The 19,860-nt window shown below is 41.0% G+C and overlaps 1 protein-coding gene across 1 annotated transcript in view; it reads left to right on the top strand.

The window, feature by feature from the left end:
- LOC136875005 (U11/U12 small nuclear ribonucleoprotein 48 kDa protein) overlaps positions 1–19,860 on the top strand; it is a 152,824-nt gene that overhangs the window by 35,226 nt on the left and 97,738 nt on the right. The window contains exon 3 of the mRNA XM_067148719.2: positions 14,270–14,332. Within this exon, the coding sequence (XP_067004820.2) occupies positions 14,270–14,332 (63 nt within the window). The remainder of the gene's footprint in view (positions 1–14,269; positions 14,333–19,860) is intronic.

Consider the following 19,860-nt stretch of genomic DNA (forward strand, 5'->3'; position numbering starts at 1 on the left):
GTTTTGTTTTATTTTTAACCCATATCTGCCCAAATTATTTTTCTGTTGAATATTGTGGTATATTTCGTAAGTACAGTTGTTTGTAACTTAAATGAAAGGGTTATAATGATTTTAGGTCTCATTGACATATTTTCGCGGAGATTTACCGTGTCGACATATGTCGACAGTGAGCATGGACGGGTAGGGTAAAAGACATGCTCAATAGAGGAACTTTTCTTCGCATTTTAAGCTCATATGAATGTAATAATTAAAATGTAATAATTAATCACAAGTGTTGAATGAGCACAAGATATTACAAAATATATGATTCAAAACATAAATGAGGAACAGTTTTGTCTCGATTTAGAATGCACACTGTTTCAAAACAAAAAGGCAGTAATATTCGTATGTTTGTAGTACATGTTATATACACAATACCAAATTTTGAGCCAGTATGATCACTCTGAAAATAGCAAAAAAGGAAAACTATGAGTAGAACTTCAAAACAGTTTAGTCTCTGTTTTGAGGCTACACTCTGCTTTTCGTCATCCAGTCTGGTTTAGCGTTGAATGAAATGCCTCGAAACAAAGGACGTGGCAGCCAACGTCACATTTTTCCACTTTTTCCTGGTAGATTTACCACACTGAGCGCACCGCACTTGCTTCTCTCTTGTTTTGAGGTCGTGGGATACCCCATCGAAACGCACTTCTTGCAACACGCGTGAAGACACTTTCGTGCTCAGTCTTCCTGCGTTAGGACACGTAGCGGCATAAGATCGGACATATGCTCTAACGATGTACCGTGTGAAGCCGAGAAGGTCTAAATTTTCCTCTTTGCCCATTGGGGTCAAATGGTAAAGTTCACTTATTTTTGTACACACTAGTTTAGCACCAGCCCAGAGTTGATTACTAGAGAGTCTGTTTACAGTATATCTCCACATGACTTATCATCATCGCTATCCCGGTCACTATTGAAAGCATTTTCAGGTGGTTCTATGTATATATTAGCATCTAGGATGTCTTGTGATTCCTCCAGGATGCTTAAGATCTGCTCGACGGTCAATCTGAGGAGAATAAATGAAAATTCTATATCAGTACTAAGGCAATCCCATTCACTTCCACTGTCGACATATGTCGACATGGAACTTTTGGGCTCTGCTAGACAAAAGCAACTATAAATCAGCCATAAATGATTTCAGAATCTGTTAAAGGCGTGTTTTCTTATTACGTTTAACACAACGGTCCGATTTTACTTTCAACTGTAACAATATTAGAAGAAAATATTACTCACGGTGACGGAAGCGTCATCTTGAGTGTATACGGAATGATATTTCATATGCAGCCACGCGATAAGGCGCGAAATCAAGTGTTTCTTGTTTTCATGCTGTGCAGTAAGTATCAAACAATGAACCGTCAACACTGCACCTCAAAAATACTCTTCCGTTTTACTGATATAAGATCGAAAATATTCAGATATTAACGTCGACAAATGTCGACAGTGGGCACATATGGGTTAATTAATATTTTTGGGTTTTGGATGCCAAATGTTTACTAATGGTCATAAATGAACTAAGTAAGACTTTATTCGTATAGGCAATCATATTAGTAAAAATAGTGAAAATTTCAAGTTTCTACCTACAATTACAGCTGAACTGTGAGTGATCAAAGTTTGCAAAAAACGGAAACTGGTCTTGTCGCTCAGCGGTAGGAAAACCATAATAGCACGTGGTGCTCAAAGGGTTAAACTTATTCACCTGTTCAATAATTTCTCCCCCTATCTTGATTGTCGCATTTTCACCTTTACCTCCAAGTATCATGAATTTCGTTTTCTTTTTGTTTATGTTCATTCCATACTTCATTCCATACTCTTCACTTTTTTATTTAATTCTCTCAGCATTTTGCAGAGGTCCTTCACATTTTCAGCTATTACTGCCATATCATCAGCAAATCTTATGCATTCAGTTCTCTCACCTCCAATGTTGACACCTCTTTTACCATCCAAACATTCACAAATAATTTCCTCCAAGTAAATATTAAGCAAAGTTGGTAATAAGCAGTAACCCTGTCTAACACCTCTCCGCAGTCTGATTTCTTCTGTTAATTCTCCTCTTATTCTTACTCTTGCTGTTTGGTTGTAATATAATTCCTTGATCAGTCTTCTCTCTCTTTATTCTACTCCATGTTTTTTAAGTATCACCAAGAGCTTATCACACCTCACTTTGTCAAATGCCTTCTCTAAGTCTACAAAGATTGTGTATACTTTTCTATTCTTCTCTATGTACCTTTCTCCTATGGCTTTCAGTAAACCAGTGGCATCCCTTGTGCCTACTCCATGCCTAAATCCATATTGTTCTTCACCAATGCAGTGAATTGCAGTTGCAATGAATGGCATGATGCAATAAAATGAATGCTGTGTATACTGTACCTGGCAGATGCCAGGCCAACAGCCTCAGTCAGTGTTGCTACAGAGACTTCGAAATTTTGCTCGCATGTCCTGGGAGTCTGCCCACAGGTTCATTTAGTTTACACTTCACACAGTCATGCAGCCTGATCATTGATACCTAATACCTTGAGAGGTCAAGGTTATAATGTCTTCAACAAAGGTGACAATCAATACAAAACTTTTTTCAACATATCCCAGTTATTTCTGTCACTGGAGCCACCCAGGTTCATTTTAGTTTTGGCTTGGGGTTTAAGGCCAGATGCCCTTCCTGATGCCACATGATTTTTGGCTTTTAAGCCATAGTATTTTGAAGGCTTTTATCATTGATTGCACAATTAGATCTGAGACAAATGAAAATCAGCCATAAGTGGTCGATGAGCGGGGGGGAGAAGAATTTACGAAGAAACGGTGAACTACTGTAAGCAAAATACAAGCTTACATCCATCTCATTAATTGGCTTGATGTTAGTTGCCTGAGGAACTATACCTAACCTTCTTGTCAACTTTTGCAGTGCCTTTGGACTGAGATTTTTTCATCTACAACATCGCCATATCCACCCTTAGGAATTCCATCATGATCCATACCTATGGACATTAAGTAAATGTTTGATGTACCTCAGTATAGTTATCTTCATTTACACCTCCACTTATGTAACTTCATGCAATCTCATGTTCGCCGAATCCGTTCACCTGTATCTGTTGTTCTTATGGTACTCGGTACCTGTGATTGGTATGGCACAATCTCTTGTTCTGGTCCTGATATCAATGCTACTCATTTTTCCAACTGTTTAAGCTCAAAAACTATACGTTGTTGTACCTTCCTCAGCTGCGACCCTGTACTGCGTGTGCAGCTTATATTGTCAGTCACAGGAAAGTGACCATAATGACAAGATGGTGTGTCACATTCCCAGAGACCAGCCACATTGTTCATGTTGCATTCACAGTAGTCATGAAATAGTGTATATGCATTAAGCCCTATTTTCAGTGAAGCTTTCCTCTTTGTATTTAACAGTTAGTAAACTATTCTAGTCTATACATATTATTCTATGCCTTAGGTAAAATGGACCATGAAAGAACAAGAAGGACTGCAATGGATAGGGTAATTCTGTTTATTTTTTAGTGCAGGTTACTTTATTAACCTGATTTGAGGTGCAAGTCTAACTGTGAATTACAGTGGTATATTCTCTATAGCACCTGTTCCATTCTTATTGTGGAAAATTGAAGTAAAGTTAAAAGTTAAGGTCATCTCCATTACAGGTCATGAAAGCCCTGGAAGGGGTGGAAAGTAAAGGCTTTCACTATCCGTAACCTCAGCACCTGGTGGGATAGAGTGGTTAGCTTATGCCCGGGCACCTTTGCCCCCAGGGATTAACTTGCTACTCATTTTTGGTGTAGGCTGAGTGAACCTCAGGGCCATGTGCACCTATGAAAGTGGAAATGTCTTTTCTTGACATTTTTTTGACTACCTGACAGGGTACCGAATCCACATCCTTTCGGGCAAACCAAGCACGTCTTTACCGCCTCGGCCAGGCAGCCCCTCGGATTCCATCAACTTGTCACTCCTTGAAGTCAAATATCGCAACATCGTTTTTTTCACATCTATTCGGTTAAATATCTCTTTGTGAACTGACTGACCCATTTCACCTTAAGCATTCTTCTGTAACACTACATTTTGAAGGCCTCTATTCTCTTTCTTTCTGCAGCAGTTATCATCCCTGTTTCACTCCTGTGTATTGCCATGTTGAAGACAGATAATTTTAAACTGTCTGTGTTTTTGGTGAGTGGAATTTTACTTTTCTTGAAGGCTTTCTTTGCTAATGCTAACCTACATTTTATGCCCTGCTTGCTTTTTCCATCATTTGTTAGGTAGAGGACTCCTCTACTTCTTTAATGATTTAATTTTTTGGTCTTATTACATGCTTCATTAGACCTTACTGTACTACATTCTGTCACTTTTGTTTTGGATTTTTTTCATCTTGTTTTTAGTTTTCAAAACTGTATGGATTCCATTCAACATTTCAGTTACACTACTCATGTAAATATGTCGTGACCTACCTGTACAGTGAGACGATCTCGTAGGTTGGCCACCAGGTCGTTGGATGTTGAAGTATTACCTGACCTGCCGAGCGGAATGTAGGGAGGTAATTTGTAGGTATGACTCGTCCCGCAACTCCCGAAATAAAAGATGAAATTATTTCCCTGTCCTTTATTACTGAGGACAACTAAAACTACTATGTACAGTATATTTACAAGTCTGAATGTAATGATCTATAGAGAGAGCGAGCTTGTTCCACGCGCCTACTGTTCTACTACGCGTCTATCTTAATCTTGCCCTGCGGCACTTGGGCTATGCCCGAACAGAATCTCGTCCTGACAAGTACGAACTACTGGCTGGAAGAAGGCCCCGCGCCATCTTGGCCAGGGATTATATCTCCGCTCCTGAACTCAAAGTTCTATCCCTACCTCCTACCAAGGGGTTGGGTCTTATGGGCATTACTAAACCGATCACCTTGTCACTAGCGCCATCAAGTGGCTATTCTCAATAGTTGTTACAGTAAGTGCTGCTACCTAGGCACTACTGTCTTCTGTCTTACTTTGTCCTCATCTTTCCTTATTTTTCTAAAGTGCATCTGTACTGGCCTCGACTGGCCTTGTAGCTTGCTTTGTTCCTTTGTCGGTTATCAAGCGGGCCGCCTGGCCCGCATACCAGCTTTGTTTGTTGACACACAGTAAATATCTTATTGTAGTCAACAGCTTTCGTAAGCTAGCGCGTTTCACAAACTGCTCTCCAATACTTAACTGAAAGCTTCCTTTTGCTTTCCAATTATTAAATCTAACTATAATTATTATACTTATTATACAATTACTCAAGTACTACAAGGTGTCTCCTGTCGTTGATCATTATTTTAACACTAATTAATCTCCTCTGACACCTTGAGTTCAAGACTTGGCAGCGAACCCGGCTGCCTTCCACCTGGCAGTCCGCCGGTTCAAGACCGTGGGGAGGTCGGTACACAACATCTCCCCCCTTAGGGAAGAAATGGATGCAACCATACGTTGCGTCCATTTCTGTCCCACACTATTTACACTCTGATGTTACTTGTGCGTAACGATCGGCGACCCTGTGGTGAAGGGGAAGGTTGTTCTCTACTCTGATTATCACTTGCATCCATTTCTACTTCTTCTATAGATCTCTCAGGCGTACTAGGGCGTCCCCCAGCAGGCCTGGAGTGTAATTCCATGATCTCCTCAGACATCTCCGGGCATCCCCGGATCCGCCTGGGACTTTGGAATACGGTTAAATCCTCATCTGAAGTCTTAACCTTATCTCCCTTCGTGATTACCGTTTGTTTTATACATATATTAGGGCAATGAGCCCTTGCGTCTTCAAACCATCTTTTTGTTGGAAACCCTAGTTTCAGACAACAACAATTACAACAGTAACAAATTAAAATTAAACCTATGATACCAACAACTATCCACACAATATATTTGTACACGTTAAGATGCTGATAGACCATCTGTCTTTGCAGTTCTTCTTCTTTTTGTCTCACCATATCTTCCACTTCTTGTGTCTTATGGGTAGCCCATTGTAAATCGTTAATGTGATTTAGCAAATTATTTAAGGACAACTTATTCATTTCGGGTATCTGTTCTAACTTGATTTCACTACCTATCTGTTCACAACAGTCATAATCAAGTGTGACTTCTGGTACAAAGTCTTTACTTTGTGTAGTGTTCACTTCACCTACACTTTGTATTTTACTATGTGGCCCATATACTGTGCAACCTGCACTTAAAACAAGAATACCAGTGCCTGTTAACCTGATATCACTGGTGGTATCCTTACACATGCATGTTACCTTAACTTCTTCTGGGGATACGTATATATATCTGTTAGCTCTGATAGGTATCCACATGAGCTGTTGAACGGGAAGTACTCTTTTATCACAATTATCTGGAATTTGACTAACTCCAATAATTAACTGGATCACGCAACTCTTTTGAGTGTACACTGTATTAATAGGGAATTTAACATGACATAATTTCCAACTGGGTGTTACTACCTTACATTGATTTACCTGATCCTTATCTAACTGAACATAAGTTTGTTTCTCTTTGTCCATAAGGATATAGTCCTTGGTCTCTTGAAGATAAACAAAGTGGTGTGGATTACTCTTCATATACGTGGGGAATGGAATCATGTGATACATTGTATAAGTTACCCTATTTGTAAGAGGTGTCTTGATGACGTACACTGGATAATTTTTGTTAGCGAACACTTCCACTGTGGCTACCTTGTAAATCAAGTAGCCGTAAGCTGATTTTAAATCAAATGGCAAGGACAATCCTTTAGGGAAATCTCCCTGAGCTTTCTTATAACCTTTAATAATATCATCTGGTGAAATTATTTGCACCTGAATGACTCCTACCTGAGCATTCATTATACCTGATAATACAACACTGTAATGCTCATACAGTTGTATGAGAAGGCCTTCAATCTCAATTAAATGCCTATTCACTGAGTTTTCTAATTCTACTTGCTTAATTGCTTCTGTAATCTGAAGCGTGCTATTGGCAAGATAGGATCTAATTTCTGCAATGTTTTGAGTTAATCTCTGCTCATTGGCTGTGACATCGTAAATGGTGCTGTTCATAGATTGCAATGTTGATTTTACTACTATCATCTGGTCTTTTGCAATTTTCATAATTGAAAGCTGTTCCTGCTCTAACTCACTAATTTTTGACTCATATTTATCTGCATCATCTTGACTTAATGTTCCAAATAATGCCTTTGCGATGGAACCTACTGCATTAATTAGGCCTCGTTTTCGCCTAATGTTATCCATTTCCCCTATTGGTTTAGTAATCCTCGTAATTAATTCCTTCGATTCCTTAATTCTCTCTAATTGTGCACTTAGCATTCTAACATCCTGTTGACATGTTAGGTTAGTACTTCTTTCTAACTGTGTACATATTAATTGAGTCCAGTGTATGTGTCTCTTGACATTTGAAAATACATCACGTAATTTATTCAGGTTTACATAGGTAACTAGTGTCCATTCCGTATGGTATAACTGTATCTCACCCTGGTTGTCGAAATATGCCCCTGGAGTACTCTCATATGGTGTCACCTTGACATCCAGTGTTTCTCCGGCTGTTCTGTAGCGGTGTGACGTCACGACTATCACTGCTACTATGATGGACAACAATCTTAGCATTCGCGCCATATCTGCTGTCTACCTGCAAGGTAATGACAGGATATGCTTCACCTTTCTATCTGTGAATACATTCGCTTCCCAGTTCTCACTTCACTTATCTACAAATACAATTTCAATCGGTTTTTATGTACTTTAACCCTTTTTCCTTTCTTGTTCATCTGTAGGGTGCAGTTCACCCCTGAAACATCTACTATCTCGTACGGACCTTCGAATGGTGGGCTTAGCCTTCTGGATTTTCCTCTTCGCAATGCGTCATTGTGCAAGAGAACCTTATCACCTACCTGAAAGGTGACTTCATTTTGCTTTTTGTCGTAGTGTTCTTTCTCTAATTCTTTTCGCTCTATTAAGGTCTTTCTGGCGGCCTCGTGATTTCGCCTAAGCTGTGCCGTCAGTTCCTCCACCACGTTCTGGTGTTCGTTGTAATTCATCTCAGGTGGCTTTTGCAGCACACCTGGGATATTTGCCTTCCTTCCAAAAATTAATTCATAGGGTGTGAACCCTGTACTTGTGCTCTTTGTGGTATTATACACAAAGCTTGCTGTGGGCAAATACTTGTCCCAGTCATTTTGCTCTCCTGAGCAGACATAATGCCTTAGGTACTCCGTGAGCACCTTATGGGATCTTTCTATACTACCATTCGATTGTGGCCTGAAGGCCGTACTGTGTGTTTTCCGAATGTGCAGCATTTTACACAGCGTCTTAAACACATCACTCATGAAATTACTACCCTGGTCAGTGAGAATCTGCTCTGGTATCCCGTAGATACTTATCACATTATTGATTAGCGTCCGTGCCACAGTTTCTGCCTCCTGATTAGGCATGGCACTCGCTACCAGGTACTTTGACAGCTGGTCTTGGCATGTCAGAATGTACCTGTTTCCTGCCTCTGTCAACGGAAGAGGTCCAACTACGTCTAGGTATATTTGCTCAAAGACTGTGTTCGGGGTATCCGTAATTCTCATGGGAGCCCTGACGTCTGGTCTGGTCCCTTTATTCTTTTGGCAGGAGGGACATGTGCGTACATAGCGCTCAATGTCCCCTTTCATGCCCTTCCACTGAATTCGTTCACGTACCCTGGCGTACGTGCACGCTATTCCTTGGTGACCTCCCACCAAAGAATCATGACATTCTTTCAAAATGGCTAGCTTTTCAGCTTCGCCTAATTCGTCCTCTTCCTCAGATGAGCTACCTTCGGGCGAAATCTCCTCTGCGTTAGCGTCCTCGGAAACCTCGCTACCGTCCGCTTCAATTCCCTCTGCCGTAGCGTCCTCGGGTTTTGAAGACAGTACCTCCTCTATTCTCGTCTGAGGCCTGAGTTTCTACTGTTGTCTCTGAGTGAGACCTGTGCTGAGCCGAGTTAACCACTCACGCTTGGCACTTGGGTTCAGTGGGATTCCTACTCAGGGCATCTGCATTGCAGTTCTGTTTGCCCTGCTTATATACGACATCGAAGTCGTATTCCGCCAGCTTCAGCCTGAACTTTAGCAGGCATGAAGACGGATCTTGCACGTTGAAGACCCACTTCAACGGCTTATGGTCTGTCACAACAGTAAATTTTCTACCAAACAAATACGGTCTAAAGTATTTTACTGCCCACACTATTGCCAACAGTTCCTTCTCAGTTACGCTGTAATTCGTTTCTGCTTTGTTAAGCGTTCTACTTGCATAGGCTATTGGAAGGTCTTTCCCGATAGGTCCTTGTGACAATACTGCTCCAACCGCTTCGTTGCTCGCATCAGTGGTAACAACGAATGGTTTTTCAAAATCCAGATACTGCAATATAGGTTCCTCAATTAGTTTTTGCTTTAATGTTTGGAACGCTTGTTCCTGATCGTCTCCCCATACAAAGGGAACGTCCTTCTTCACTAACTGATACAACGGTTTCACGATTTTGCTGTAGTTAGGTATGAACTTCCTATAGTACCCACTCAGTCCGCAGAACTGCTTGATCTGGCGGCTAGTGGTCGGCCTCGGAAAGTCCTTAACGGCCTGTACTTTACATGGGTCTGGTAAGACACCTTCGTCAGTGATTACATGCCCTAGGAATGCTACTTCGGTTCTTAGGAATTCACACTTACCTGGCTGGAGTTTCAACGTGTTCTCTTTCAGCCTTTGAAATACGTCTCTTAGCTTCGCATTGTGCTCCTGGATTGAACTCCCGTACACAATGACGTCATCCAGGTAACACAGACATTTTATACCTGTTAGCCCTGTGAGCACATTGTTCATCAGCCTCGTAAACGTGGCTGGCGCGTCCATGAAACCCATGGGCATTTTCCTGAATTCGTACTTGCGTCCTAGCGCAGAGAATGCTGTCTTTGGCCTGTCTTCAGGCTTCAACAACACCTGGTGATAGCCACTCGCGAGATCTAAAGTTGAAAAGTATCTCGCCTTGCCAAGGGCGTCTAACAGTTCTGAAATTAATGGCAGGGGATAACTGGTTCCTATCGTTATCTCGTTCAATTTCCTAAAGTCGATCACGACCCGCCATTTTTGTTTCCCTGAGGTGTCTAATTTCTTGGGAATTAAAAGTAATGGCGCATTCCAGGCTGATGTGCTAGGTGTGATAATTTCATCATTCAGCATCTTATCTATCTGAGCTTGTATCTCCCCCTTCTGTGCTTCAGGAAGTCTATAGGGTCGTACATTAATTGGAGGTTGATCTTGGGGTGTAGGGATCTCATGCTGTAGTACGTCAGTGTGAGTTAGTTTATCTCCCTCAAGATGGAAGATATCATTGTACTCAGCGCAGATGGCGTATATCCCTTCCTTACCTACCTGTGTAAGGTGATCAAGTCGCAAACAGTCTATTACCCGCTGTGATCGGGGCTTCTGGGTGGTCGGTTCTCCGTTCGCCACTCTACTGTTCTGCTCTACCTTTCGCACTTGTGCTAGGCAGGTCTTATCTACCTCCTGTATGTGCACTCATGGACTGTGTAAAGTCACTGCCTTTTCAGTGGTATTCATCATGCTAACCACTGCTTCGTGGCGCTCTGATTTGGTTAGGCACCCTGCGAGGTACACCCCTGGTATCACCTCTTCCTTCTCAATAATTCCTAAGGGTAGATTCCGATCTACTTCTATAACAACAACCTTCTGGGTCCTTGGTTCAAGACGGATCACCTTCGTCTCGTGCCCCCATAGGGTATTGTCGCCCTCTTATGGTGACATGACCCTCCTTATAGTCAATCACACTATCTGTCAGGATGTCTCGTCCAATTATACCATCCTGTGTTAATTGGAAATCACTCCCTACCACATGAAATGTGTGATTTGCGTTTCCAATGGCAAAACGTACAGTACCCTGGGTGTAAATTATTCCCTTACTTACACCCGCTAATTCAATTGATTTGCTCCCGTCAATCAGGCATTCCTTGGGTACCGATTGCCTCTTAACTAGGCTGACATCGGACCCAGTATCTATCAAAAATCTCAACGATCTTCCTTGGTTCGCAACCTGGATCAGCACCGTGCCTTCTACGTCAGAATTCTTGGGACCTTCTGGTCTGCGGGCCTCCGTAACTGTGCCCTTGCTACGGGCCCGTTCTAGTTTGCTGCCTGAGCCACGGAGGCTTTCGTGGCGTGCGTACTGCCGCCCTTCTTTTTGAACCAACAGTCTTGGGTTCGGTGTGACCATCTATCACAATGTTCGCATTGGGCTCGGTATCTTACGGCCTTGCCACCTATGCGATCACTCTGAGTTTGGCCTTTCATGGCCCTGTTGCCCGTGGACTTGCCTTGGGCTTTTCGACAATTTCTCTGAACGTGGCCCTGTTGGCCACACGTATAGCACCTACGGCTATCCATTCGCATCACCGGAGTGTGCGCACCTTGAGTGTGTGCACCTTGTCGACAATTTACCTGTATGTGACCTTTTCGGCCGCAACGATAACAAGTTCTGTTTTCACCTGTCACTGTGTTTGGTTGTGTGCGTACTATGCGCACTGTTTCTCGTACCTTTGTTTCCTTGTCCCTCTGTTTCTTTCTACAGTCACGTTCAATGTGCCCTGTCTTCCCACAATAGCGACATTTTAATTTACTGAAGGTGCCCCCTGTAGTTATATTGGAACTAGCGGTCTGTGTGGTGTGAGCCCCCTGCGTTCCCATGTTCTTACAGTTCTTTGCTATGTGGCCTTCCTGGTTACAATTGTAACAGACCACCCTAACACTAGCATGTGTTGGCTTAGTATGCCACTTTGGTGCTGCACTGAGCTCCTGTTCTGGTTGCGCTTGCTAAACCCTGAACTATGTTTGTGTTGTAGGCCTTCTCGTGCCTTCTTTGACATGATTACTGTTTCTTCCTGTTGTGTGAGTGCAACTGCTTTCTCAAAAGTGATGCCCTTTTCTGACTGTACCCTAGCTTGTATTCTAGGGTTGGCTAACCCTTGTATGAAACTAGCTACACATATTTTTCTTTTAATTCTTTGCTGTGCATCGCGATCTTCCTCTAATTCATCCTCAAGTATTGCCTCTCTAAAAGAAGCTGACAATGTTTCTATTTTGTGTGCCCAAAGTGTGACTGATTCTCGCGGGTCCTGCGCTGTTTGGAACATTTGACAAATGTACAAATCTAACGTGCCTTGCTGGCCATAATATTCTATCAATGCCCGCTTGGCTTTCTCCCAATTATGTATATCACGTCTGTACAACAACTTATCTCGGACTCTGCCCGTAACCTTAGTTAAAATGTACTTGAAAAACAACTCTTGATCCTCATCCTTAATCATACGAACAGCAGCATCTACGTTAGCTATGAACTCATGCAATCTATCTGGTTGACTGCCATCAAACTCTCGTCCAATGAAACGATGTCCTTCTACTACTGTAACAAAAGGCCCACTCATACTTACTGATTCCACCTCGTCAAGCATCTCATTGCCTTGGTCTGCTGGTACTGAACTATTCTTTCGTGCCATTTGAAATAAATATTCAGCTTACCTTAATTCTTCAGTGCTGCTTCACTGCTGGTCTGGATGAGTAGTCGGCTGTAGTGCTGCGTCTCCACCGGATGGCGTTGTCTGCTACTGGACTGCTACCCCTCTGCTGGGCTGGCTTAGTAGGCTGCGGTAGTGATGCTCCTCTTTTGCGATGCGCGGCATACGAACGAAACTACGCGGTAGCGCGGTTCGGACAATCTTCTGCGAAGTCGCAATTTTCTCACACGGAAATCTTCTGCGAAGTCGCGGTTCTCTCACGTTATTTCGGTGAGTTGACACTGTTCGAGGATCGAACTCGGGACCCTGCACTACCTGACACCAAATTTTTATACGTGCCTGTTGTGACCTACCTGTCCAGTGAGACGATCTCGTAGGTTGGTCACCAGGCCGTTGGATGTTGAAGTATTACCTGACCTGCCAAGCGGAATGTAGGGAGGTAATTTGTAGGTATGACTCGTCCCGCAACTCCCGAAATAAAAGATGAAATTATTTCCCTGTCCTTTATTACTGAGGACAACTAAAACTACTATGTACAGTATATTTACAAGTCTGAATGTAATGATCTATAGAGAGAGTGAGCTTGTTCCTTGCGCCTACTGTTCTACTACGCGTCTATCTTAATCTTGCCCTACGGCACTTGGGCTATGCCCGAACAGAATCTCGTCCTGACAAATACGAACTACTGGCTGGAAGAAGGCCCCGCGCCATCTTGGCCAGGGATTATATCTCCGCTCCTGAACTCAAAGTTCTATCCCTACCTCCTACCAAGGGGTTGGGTCTTATGGACATTACTAAACCGATCACCTTGTCACTAGCGCCATCAAGTGGCTATTCTCAATAGTTGTTACAGTAAGTGCTGCTACCTAGGCACTACTGTCTTCTGTCTTACTTTGTCCTCATCTTTCCTTATTTTTCTAAAGTGCATCTGTACTGGCCTCGACTGGCCTTGTAGCTTGCTTTGTTCCTTTGTCGGTTATCAAGCGGGCCGCCTGGCCCGCATACCAGCTTTGTTTGTTGACACACAGTAAATATCTTATTGTAGTCAACAGCTTTCGTAAGCTAGCGCGTTTCACAAACTGCTCTCCAATACTTAAAGCTTCCTTCTGCTTTTTCCAATTATTAAATCTAACTATAATTATTATACTTATTATACAATTACTCAAGTACTACAAGGTGTCTCCTGTCGTTGATCATTATTTTAACACTAATTAATCTCCTCTGACACCTTGAGTTCAAGACTTGGCAGCGAACCCGGCTGCCGTCCACCTGGCAGTCCGCCGGTTCGAGACCGTGGGGAGGTCGGTACACGACAAATAATAGCAATACTGTAACCTGCAGTACATTAACAGTCCATTCGTTAAAAGCAACAGTTCATAAACTGATTTTGGAATATTCATTTTAAACATGTTAGCCTCACTAACATAAACAAAGTATGCCTGAAAATTATGCCGAGAAACATCTATATTTAAATATGGTAAAGGAAAACCTATAGGCAAGGTTCCTATGGGATTGCCTCTAAAACTCAGTAAGTTAAAAAAACCAGAGAGTGGTTTGCCAATAAATAGCTTTTTACATGGACTACATAGTTGGTAAGATTTCACCTACGTGAATGTTAAAGTAAAGAGCCTAATTGTTTGTTTATAACTTTAATTAATATACTGTTTTAATACTTTCTATTTTATCTTACTAGACAAAGATCTACAAAAGAGGATAATTGAAGAAGCTGCTCAGAGCAACCCATCCATGATCACAGGTACAGGATATTTTTCTTTTCTTTCTGATCCAAATAGCATGATTATGCATGAATTTTACATTATACGGTTTTGGTGGTTCCTCAAGTTCTGTTTCGAACACTTACATATGACGTCTAACCGTCTTGGATGAGTGGTGTAGTTAGAATGAAGTAATAGGGAATTTCAGACTGGAAAGAATAATACTGTATTTGCTCTTACCTTGATTATAAGTGCACCTCTCTCTCCCCCACCTTCTCTAAATTATCTCCTGTATACATACTGTGGTCTAATAGAATTTACTGAATTATGATACTGTAATTGTGATTGAATGTTCCTCTTCAAGAAATTAGTGATCTATTACACCTTGTGAAAATCACAGGCATTATTTACCAGAGGTTCAGTGTTGATATTGTTCATAGGCAAATTCATGTCAACACTTGACTGTGTTGCAGCACAAAATGAGGAGGATGAAGGTCATAAGCTGTTAAAACTTTCCTGCCTACAATGTCCTAAGTCCATGGAAACTATTTAATACTATCCTACGTTAGCAACTGGAAATACTGAAAATCTGATCATATATGCAGACTGCATGCTGTGATTTGAAACCTCAAAATTTACTATTTTTCCTTTATCATGTATTTGACGTTCCTTTGGACATTATGCATAAATGGGTAAATGTTGATATTGAATATTTTTCTGGTTACATCAATACGATTACTTTGAAAGAAATTAAATAAAGTGTGAACATAAATATTGTGCCCATTTGTTTCATCAGTATCATCATATGCCTTTGACTTTATACCATCAAAATTATTTTTACACGGCATTTGATGTAGAATACATCCATAGTTTCGGAACCATACTTTGGCCATTGAGCGTTACAAAAACATGTAACTGTTAAAATCAAAATCATTTCTAGGCAACATATGTGACGATGGTGTTCACATCTCATTGTTAAGAGGAGGGACCATTGTACCTGGCAACAAGAATCTTTCCTCAGTATGGCATCATTGGGTGCTGCAGTAGTGCTGCCTTTTAAGGTCATAAAATTGCCTTGCCTTGCCATGCCATGCAGCTAACAATTAGTGTAGCTCTGGACTCTGGGGTGAGGTGTTGTTTCATTCATCTCAGCGAGTATAGAAGTATACAACCACAAATATAATCAAATAGAGAACATTCCTGTGGTCCGAAGAAGTGCAAAAGATTTTTTGCTTTTGTAAAATGTAGCAACATATGGACATTAATTGGCTTTAGACATGATCGAGAGTGCATTGAGAGGATGGAGTGGCTTATCAGAATTCCAAGAATCCAAAATCACCAATACCGATCGTTAAAAGGGTTCATCTCAAAGCTAAGATGACCGAGCATCATTAGGCGAGCTCTGTGGTTCTGGAGATTGAGCCGAGCACACATGCTGCCCCGGTGGTTTGGTGAAGATTCTCCAATGTGTCTCTTGAAGCTCTCTCAACTCTGTATGGTACAAATGTCGATTTAATATCTCATAATATTGAACTCGTTTTGTTTCCATGTGTAGGTTAATTCTCATGTTGTAGACCACTTTGTCCTAAAGTTGTGTACATTTGTTTAGAATTAAGGAGTAAAATATCAACAATCAAGTTTCAAGCCCATCCCGACTAAGTATTATATTTCGACAGGACCTATATGTGGTATGTGTCCATTCTAATCAAAATAACACGGCCCCATTCGATTTTATCTTATTACGTTGCCCACCCAGAGATGCCCATGATCCTCAACAACCTACTACAGATATAAGAACATAGGATATGATAGGTAAATTGCTCACAGCCTTATCCCAAATACAGTATAGTCTTGTGTGGGTTTTCAAATTTGCTACATATAGAAACTCAAATAGACTTCAAGTTGAATTCTTCTTTATGAATTGGAATTTCCTGTTACTGACATACCATCATTTACCACTCATGATGACTGACAGGTTGAGGTATTTGGTTCTGTCATTACCACTGATGCCACAGTCGAGGAAGATATCTAGCACCACATCAGCGTTGACTGAATGAAAGAGTGATCACTGATAGATACCTTGTGTGTTAGATGGATGCACATTAAGCAGGGAGAGTTTACAAGGCAGTTGTCAGACCTGCCCTCATGTATGGTTCTGAATGCTGGACGGGCAGAAGCAGCATGATCAGCAAATGCACACAACAGAGATGGGAATGCTGTGGTGGTCTGCAGGCGTTACTTTGACAGGAAGAGTGTGCGATGAACACATGAGCATCCCTCAGTATCGCTGCTATTCATATGGAAATGCGTGTCCTCAGAAGGACTATTTATATTATTATTTATATTGATTTCTCGATTGTCATAGTCGTGAGGTCCAGTAGGGCAGTACAGCGGCATCTTATTGTCGTTGTTGCTCTATTAGCACCACCAAAAGGACACGTGTAGGGTACTTCAAGGTCAACCTACGGACGTTTAGCAACATTTTTTCTGTGTCAAGAACATGTACATAGAGTCGATTGTCTTCTGTAGCATCATACACTAAATAATAATAATAAACTGCTGTTGGTGAGAAACTGAACAAAAGATACCGGCACATCAAGTGAAGTGATGAAGACTAACCTGTAGAGAAAGCTCTTAATATTGCTAAACCAAGGAGAGGGCAAGAATGCCCAGTAGCAACATGGTAGTAAACAGCTGGAGCCGCGTTGAGAAAGAACATCCCAGTGGGCCAGAAACAGAAGCAGAAGAAATACTGTTTTGGGATCAAAAGAGCCAACCATGAGTGATACTCAGGAGTGCCCATACTGTGGACACACATATAGTCAGGAAAGAGGAAGGAGATGTCATCAGTTATTACTTAAAAGTCGGAGAACATTTTTTGCTACTTGTTTAACATCACACTAACACATCAGCGATGGAAGAATGGAAAAGTGGTAGGATTAGAAAGGTATCAGCCGTGGGTTGAATTAAGGTACAGCCCCAGCATTTACCTGGTATGAAAATGGGAAGCCACAGAAAATTATCTTTAGGACTGCCGACGGTAGGATTCGAACCCACTATCTGCTACATAACCTTAGCTGCATGGCCATCTCGCTCATTTTTAAATTTTTATTTATTTATATCAGAATATTGCAGTATGGAAGCACATGAAAAGGAACATTTTCTGCACAACATTAAAATAATAGTATATTACAAATCTAACAGTAAAACTATGAGTTACACTATATTGGCCCAGTACTCCGCTATTTGCAACCTGTAGAGAAAGCTCTTAATATCGCTAAACCAAGGAGAGGGCAAGAATGCCCAGTAGCAACATGGTAGTAAACAGCTGGAGCCGTGTTGAGAAAGAACATCCCAGTGGGCCAGAAACAGATCTTCCTGAGTGCAGGTTACAGGAGTCAAAGGGCAAAGGGAGTTTTTAATAAGTAACTATGATCGGTGGAAAACGGTAAATAAAAATGTAAACAGACTCTGGGATTGGTTTAAAGCAATTGTTGAGGAATGTGAAAATAGGTTTGTACCTTTAGAGGTGTTCAGGAATGGTAAAGACCCACTATATTATAACAGGGAAGTAAAGAGACTAAGAAGGAGGTGCAGGTTGGAAAGAAATAGTTAGAAATGGCTGTGGAAGTAAGGAGAAATTGAAGGAACTTACTAGGAAATTGAATCTAGCAAAGAAGTCAGCTAAGGATAATATGATGGCAAACATAATTGGTGGCCATACTAATTTTAGTGAAAAATGGAAGAGTATGTATAGGTACTTTAAGGCAGAAACAAGTTCCAAGAAGGACATTCCAGGAATCATTAATGAACAAGGGGAGTGTGTATGCGAGGATCTTCAAAAGGCAGAAGTATTCAATCAGCAGTTTGTAAAGATTGTTTGTTACAAGGATAATGTCCAGATAAGGGAGGTGAGTAATGCTAGTGAAGTATTAAATTTTATCTATGATAACAATGACATTTACAGTAAGATACAAAAGTTGAAAACTAGAAAAGCAGCTGGAATTGATAAGGTTTTGGGGGATATACTAAAGACAATGGGTTGGGATATAGTACCATATCTGAAGTACTTGTATGATTGCATGAAGGAACTTTACCAAATGAATGGAGAGTTGCTATAGTAGCCCCTGTATATAAAGGAGAGGGTGATAGACATAAAGCTGAAAATTACAGACCAGTCAGTTTGACATGCATTGTATGTAAGCTTTGGGAAAGCATTCTTTCTGATTATATTAGACATGTTTGCAAAATTAATAACTGGTTTGATAGAAGGCAGTTTGGGTTTAGGAAAGGTTATTCCACTGAAGCCCAACTTGTAGGATTCCAGCAAGATATAGCAGATATCCTGGATTCAGGAGGTCAGTTGTACTGTATCGCGATTGATCTGTCTAAGACATTTGATAGGGTAGATCATGGGAGACTACTGGCAAAAATGAGTGCAATTGGACTTGACAAAAGAGTGACTGAATGGGTGGCTCTGTTTCTAGAAAACAGAACTGAGAGAATTAGAGTAGGTGAAGCTATATCTGTCCCTGTAAAAATTAAGAGGGGAATTCCTCAAGGCAGTATTATTGGACCTTTATGTTTTCTTATATATACCAATGATATGTGTAAAGAAGTGGAATCAGAGATAAGGCTTTTCGCAGATGATGTTATTCTCTACAGAGTAATAAATAAGGTACAAGATAGTGAGCAACTGCAAAATGACCTCGATAATGTTGTGAGATGGACGGTAGGCAATGGTATGATGATAAACGGGGATAAATGTCAGGCTGTGAGTTTCACAAATAGGAGAAGTCCTCTCAGTTTTAATTACTGTGTTGATGGGGTGAAAGTTCCCTTTGGGGATCATTGTAAATACCTAGGTATTAATATAAGGAAAGATCTTCATTGGGGTAATCACATAAATATGATTGTAAATAAAGGGTACAGATCTCTGCACATGGTTGTGAGAGTATTTAGGGGTTGTAGTAAGGATGTAAAGGAGAGAGGTTATTTGTCTCTAGTGAGACCACAACTAGAGTATGGTTCCAGTGTATGGGACCCTTACCAGGATTACTTGATTCAGGAACTGGAAAAAATCCAAAGAAAAGCAGCTCGATTTGTTCTGGGTGATTTCCGACAAAAGAGTAGCGTTACAAAAATGTTGCAAAGTTTGGGCTGAGAAGATTGGAAGAAAGGAGACGAGCTGCTCGACTAAGTGGTATGTTATTACATGTAACTAATCTCATGATTAGACCCGTATTGAAATTTGCTATAAATGCTTACAATATAGTGATTATTTTAATCCACCTATTCAATACAAATTGGTTTTGTGTTGCTAGTTCATAATATTACAACACGAATTACAGGGACATGTTTCGCTTTATTTACAAGCATCTTCAGCCTACATAATTAGATAGAAAGCAAAAAACCCTGTAAAATAAATTAAAACATCTAATAGAAGATCAAAAAAAGTCAACAACATACGTAAATAAAGAAAAAACCCCGAATCCTTTAATGAAAAACACACCTGCGACAATTAATTTATCAGACACCAGTTTTTCTGAAAATGAAATGCATATAAAGG

Source organism: Anabrus simplex, chromosome 5 (genome assembly GCF_040414725.1).
Source record: "Anabrus simplex isolate iqAnaSimp1 chromosome 5, ASM4041472v1, whole genome shotgun sequence".
Classification (NCBI taxonomy): domain Eukaryota; kingdom Metazoa; phylum Arthropoda; class Insecta; order Orthoptera; family Tettigoniidae; genus Anabrus; species Anabrus simplex.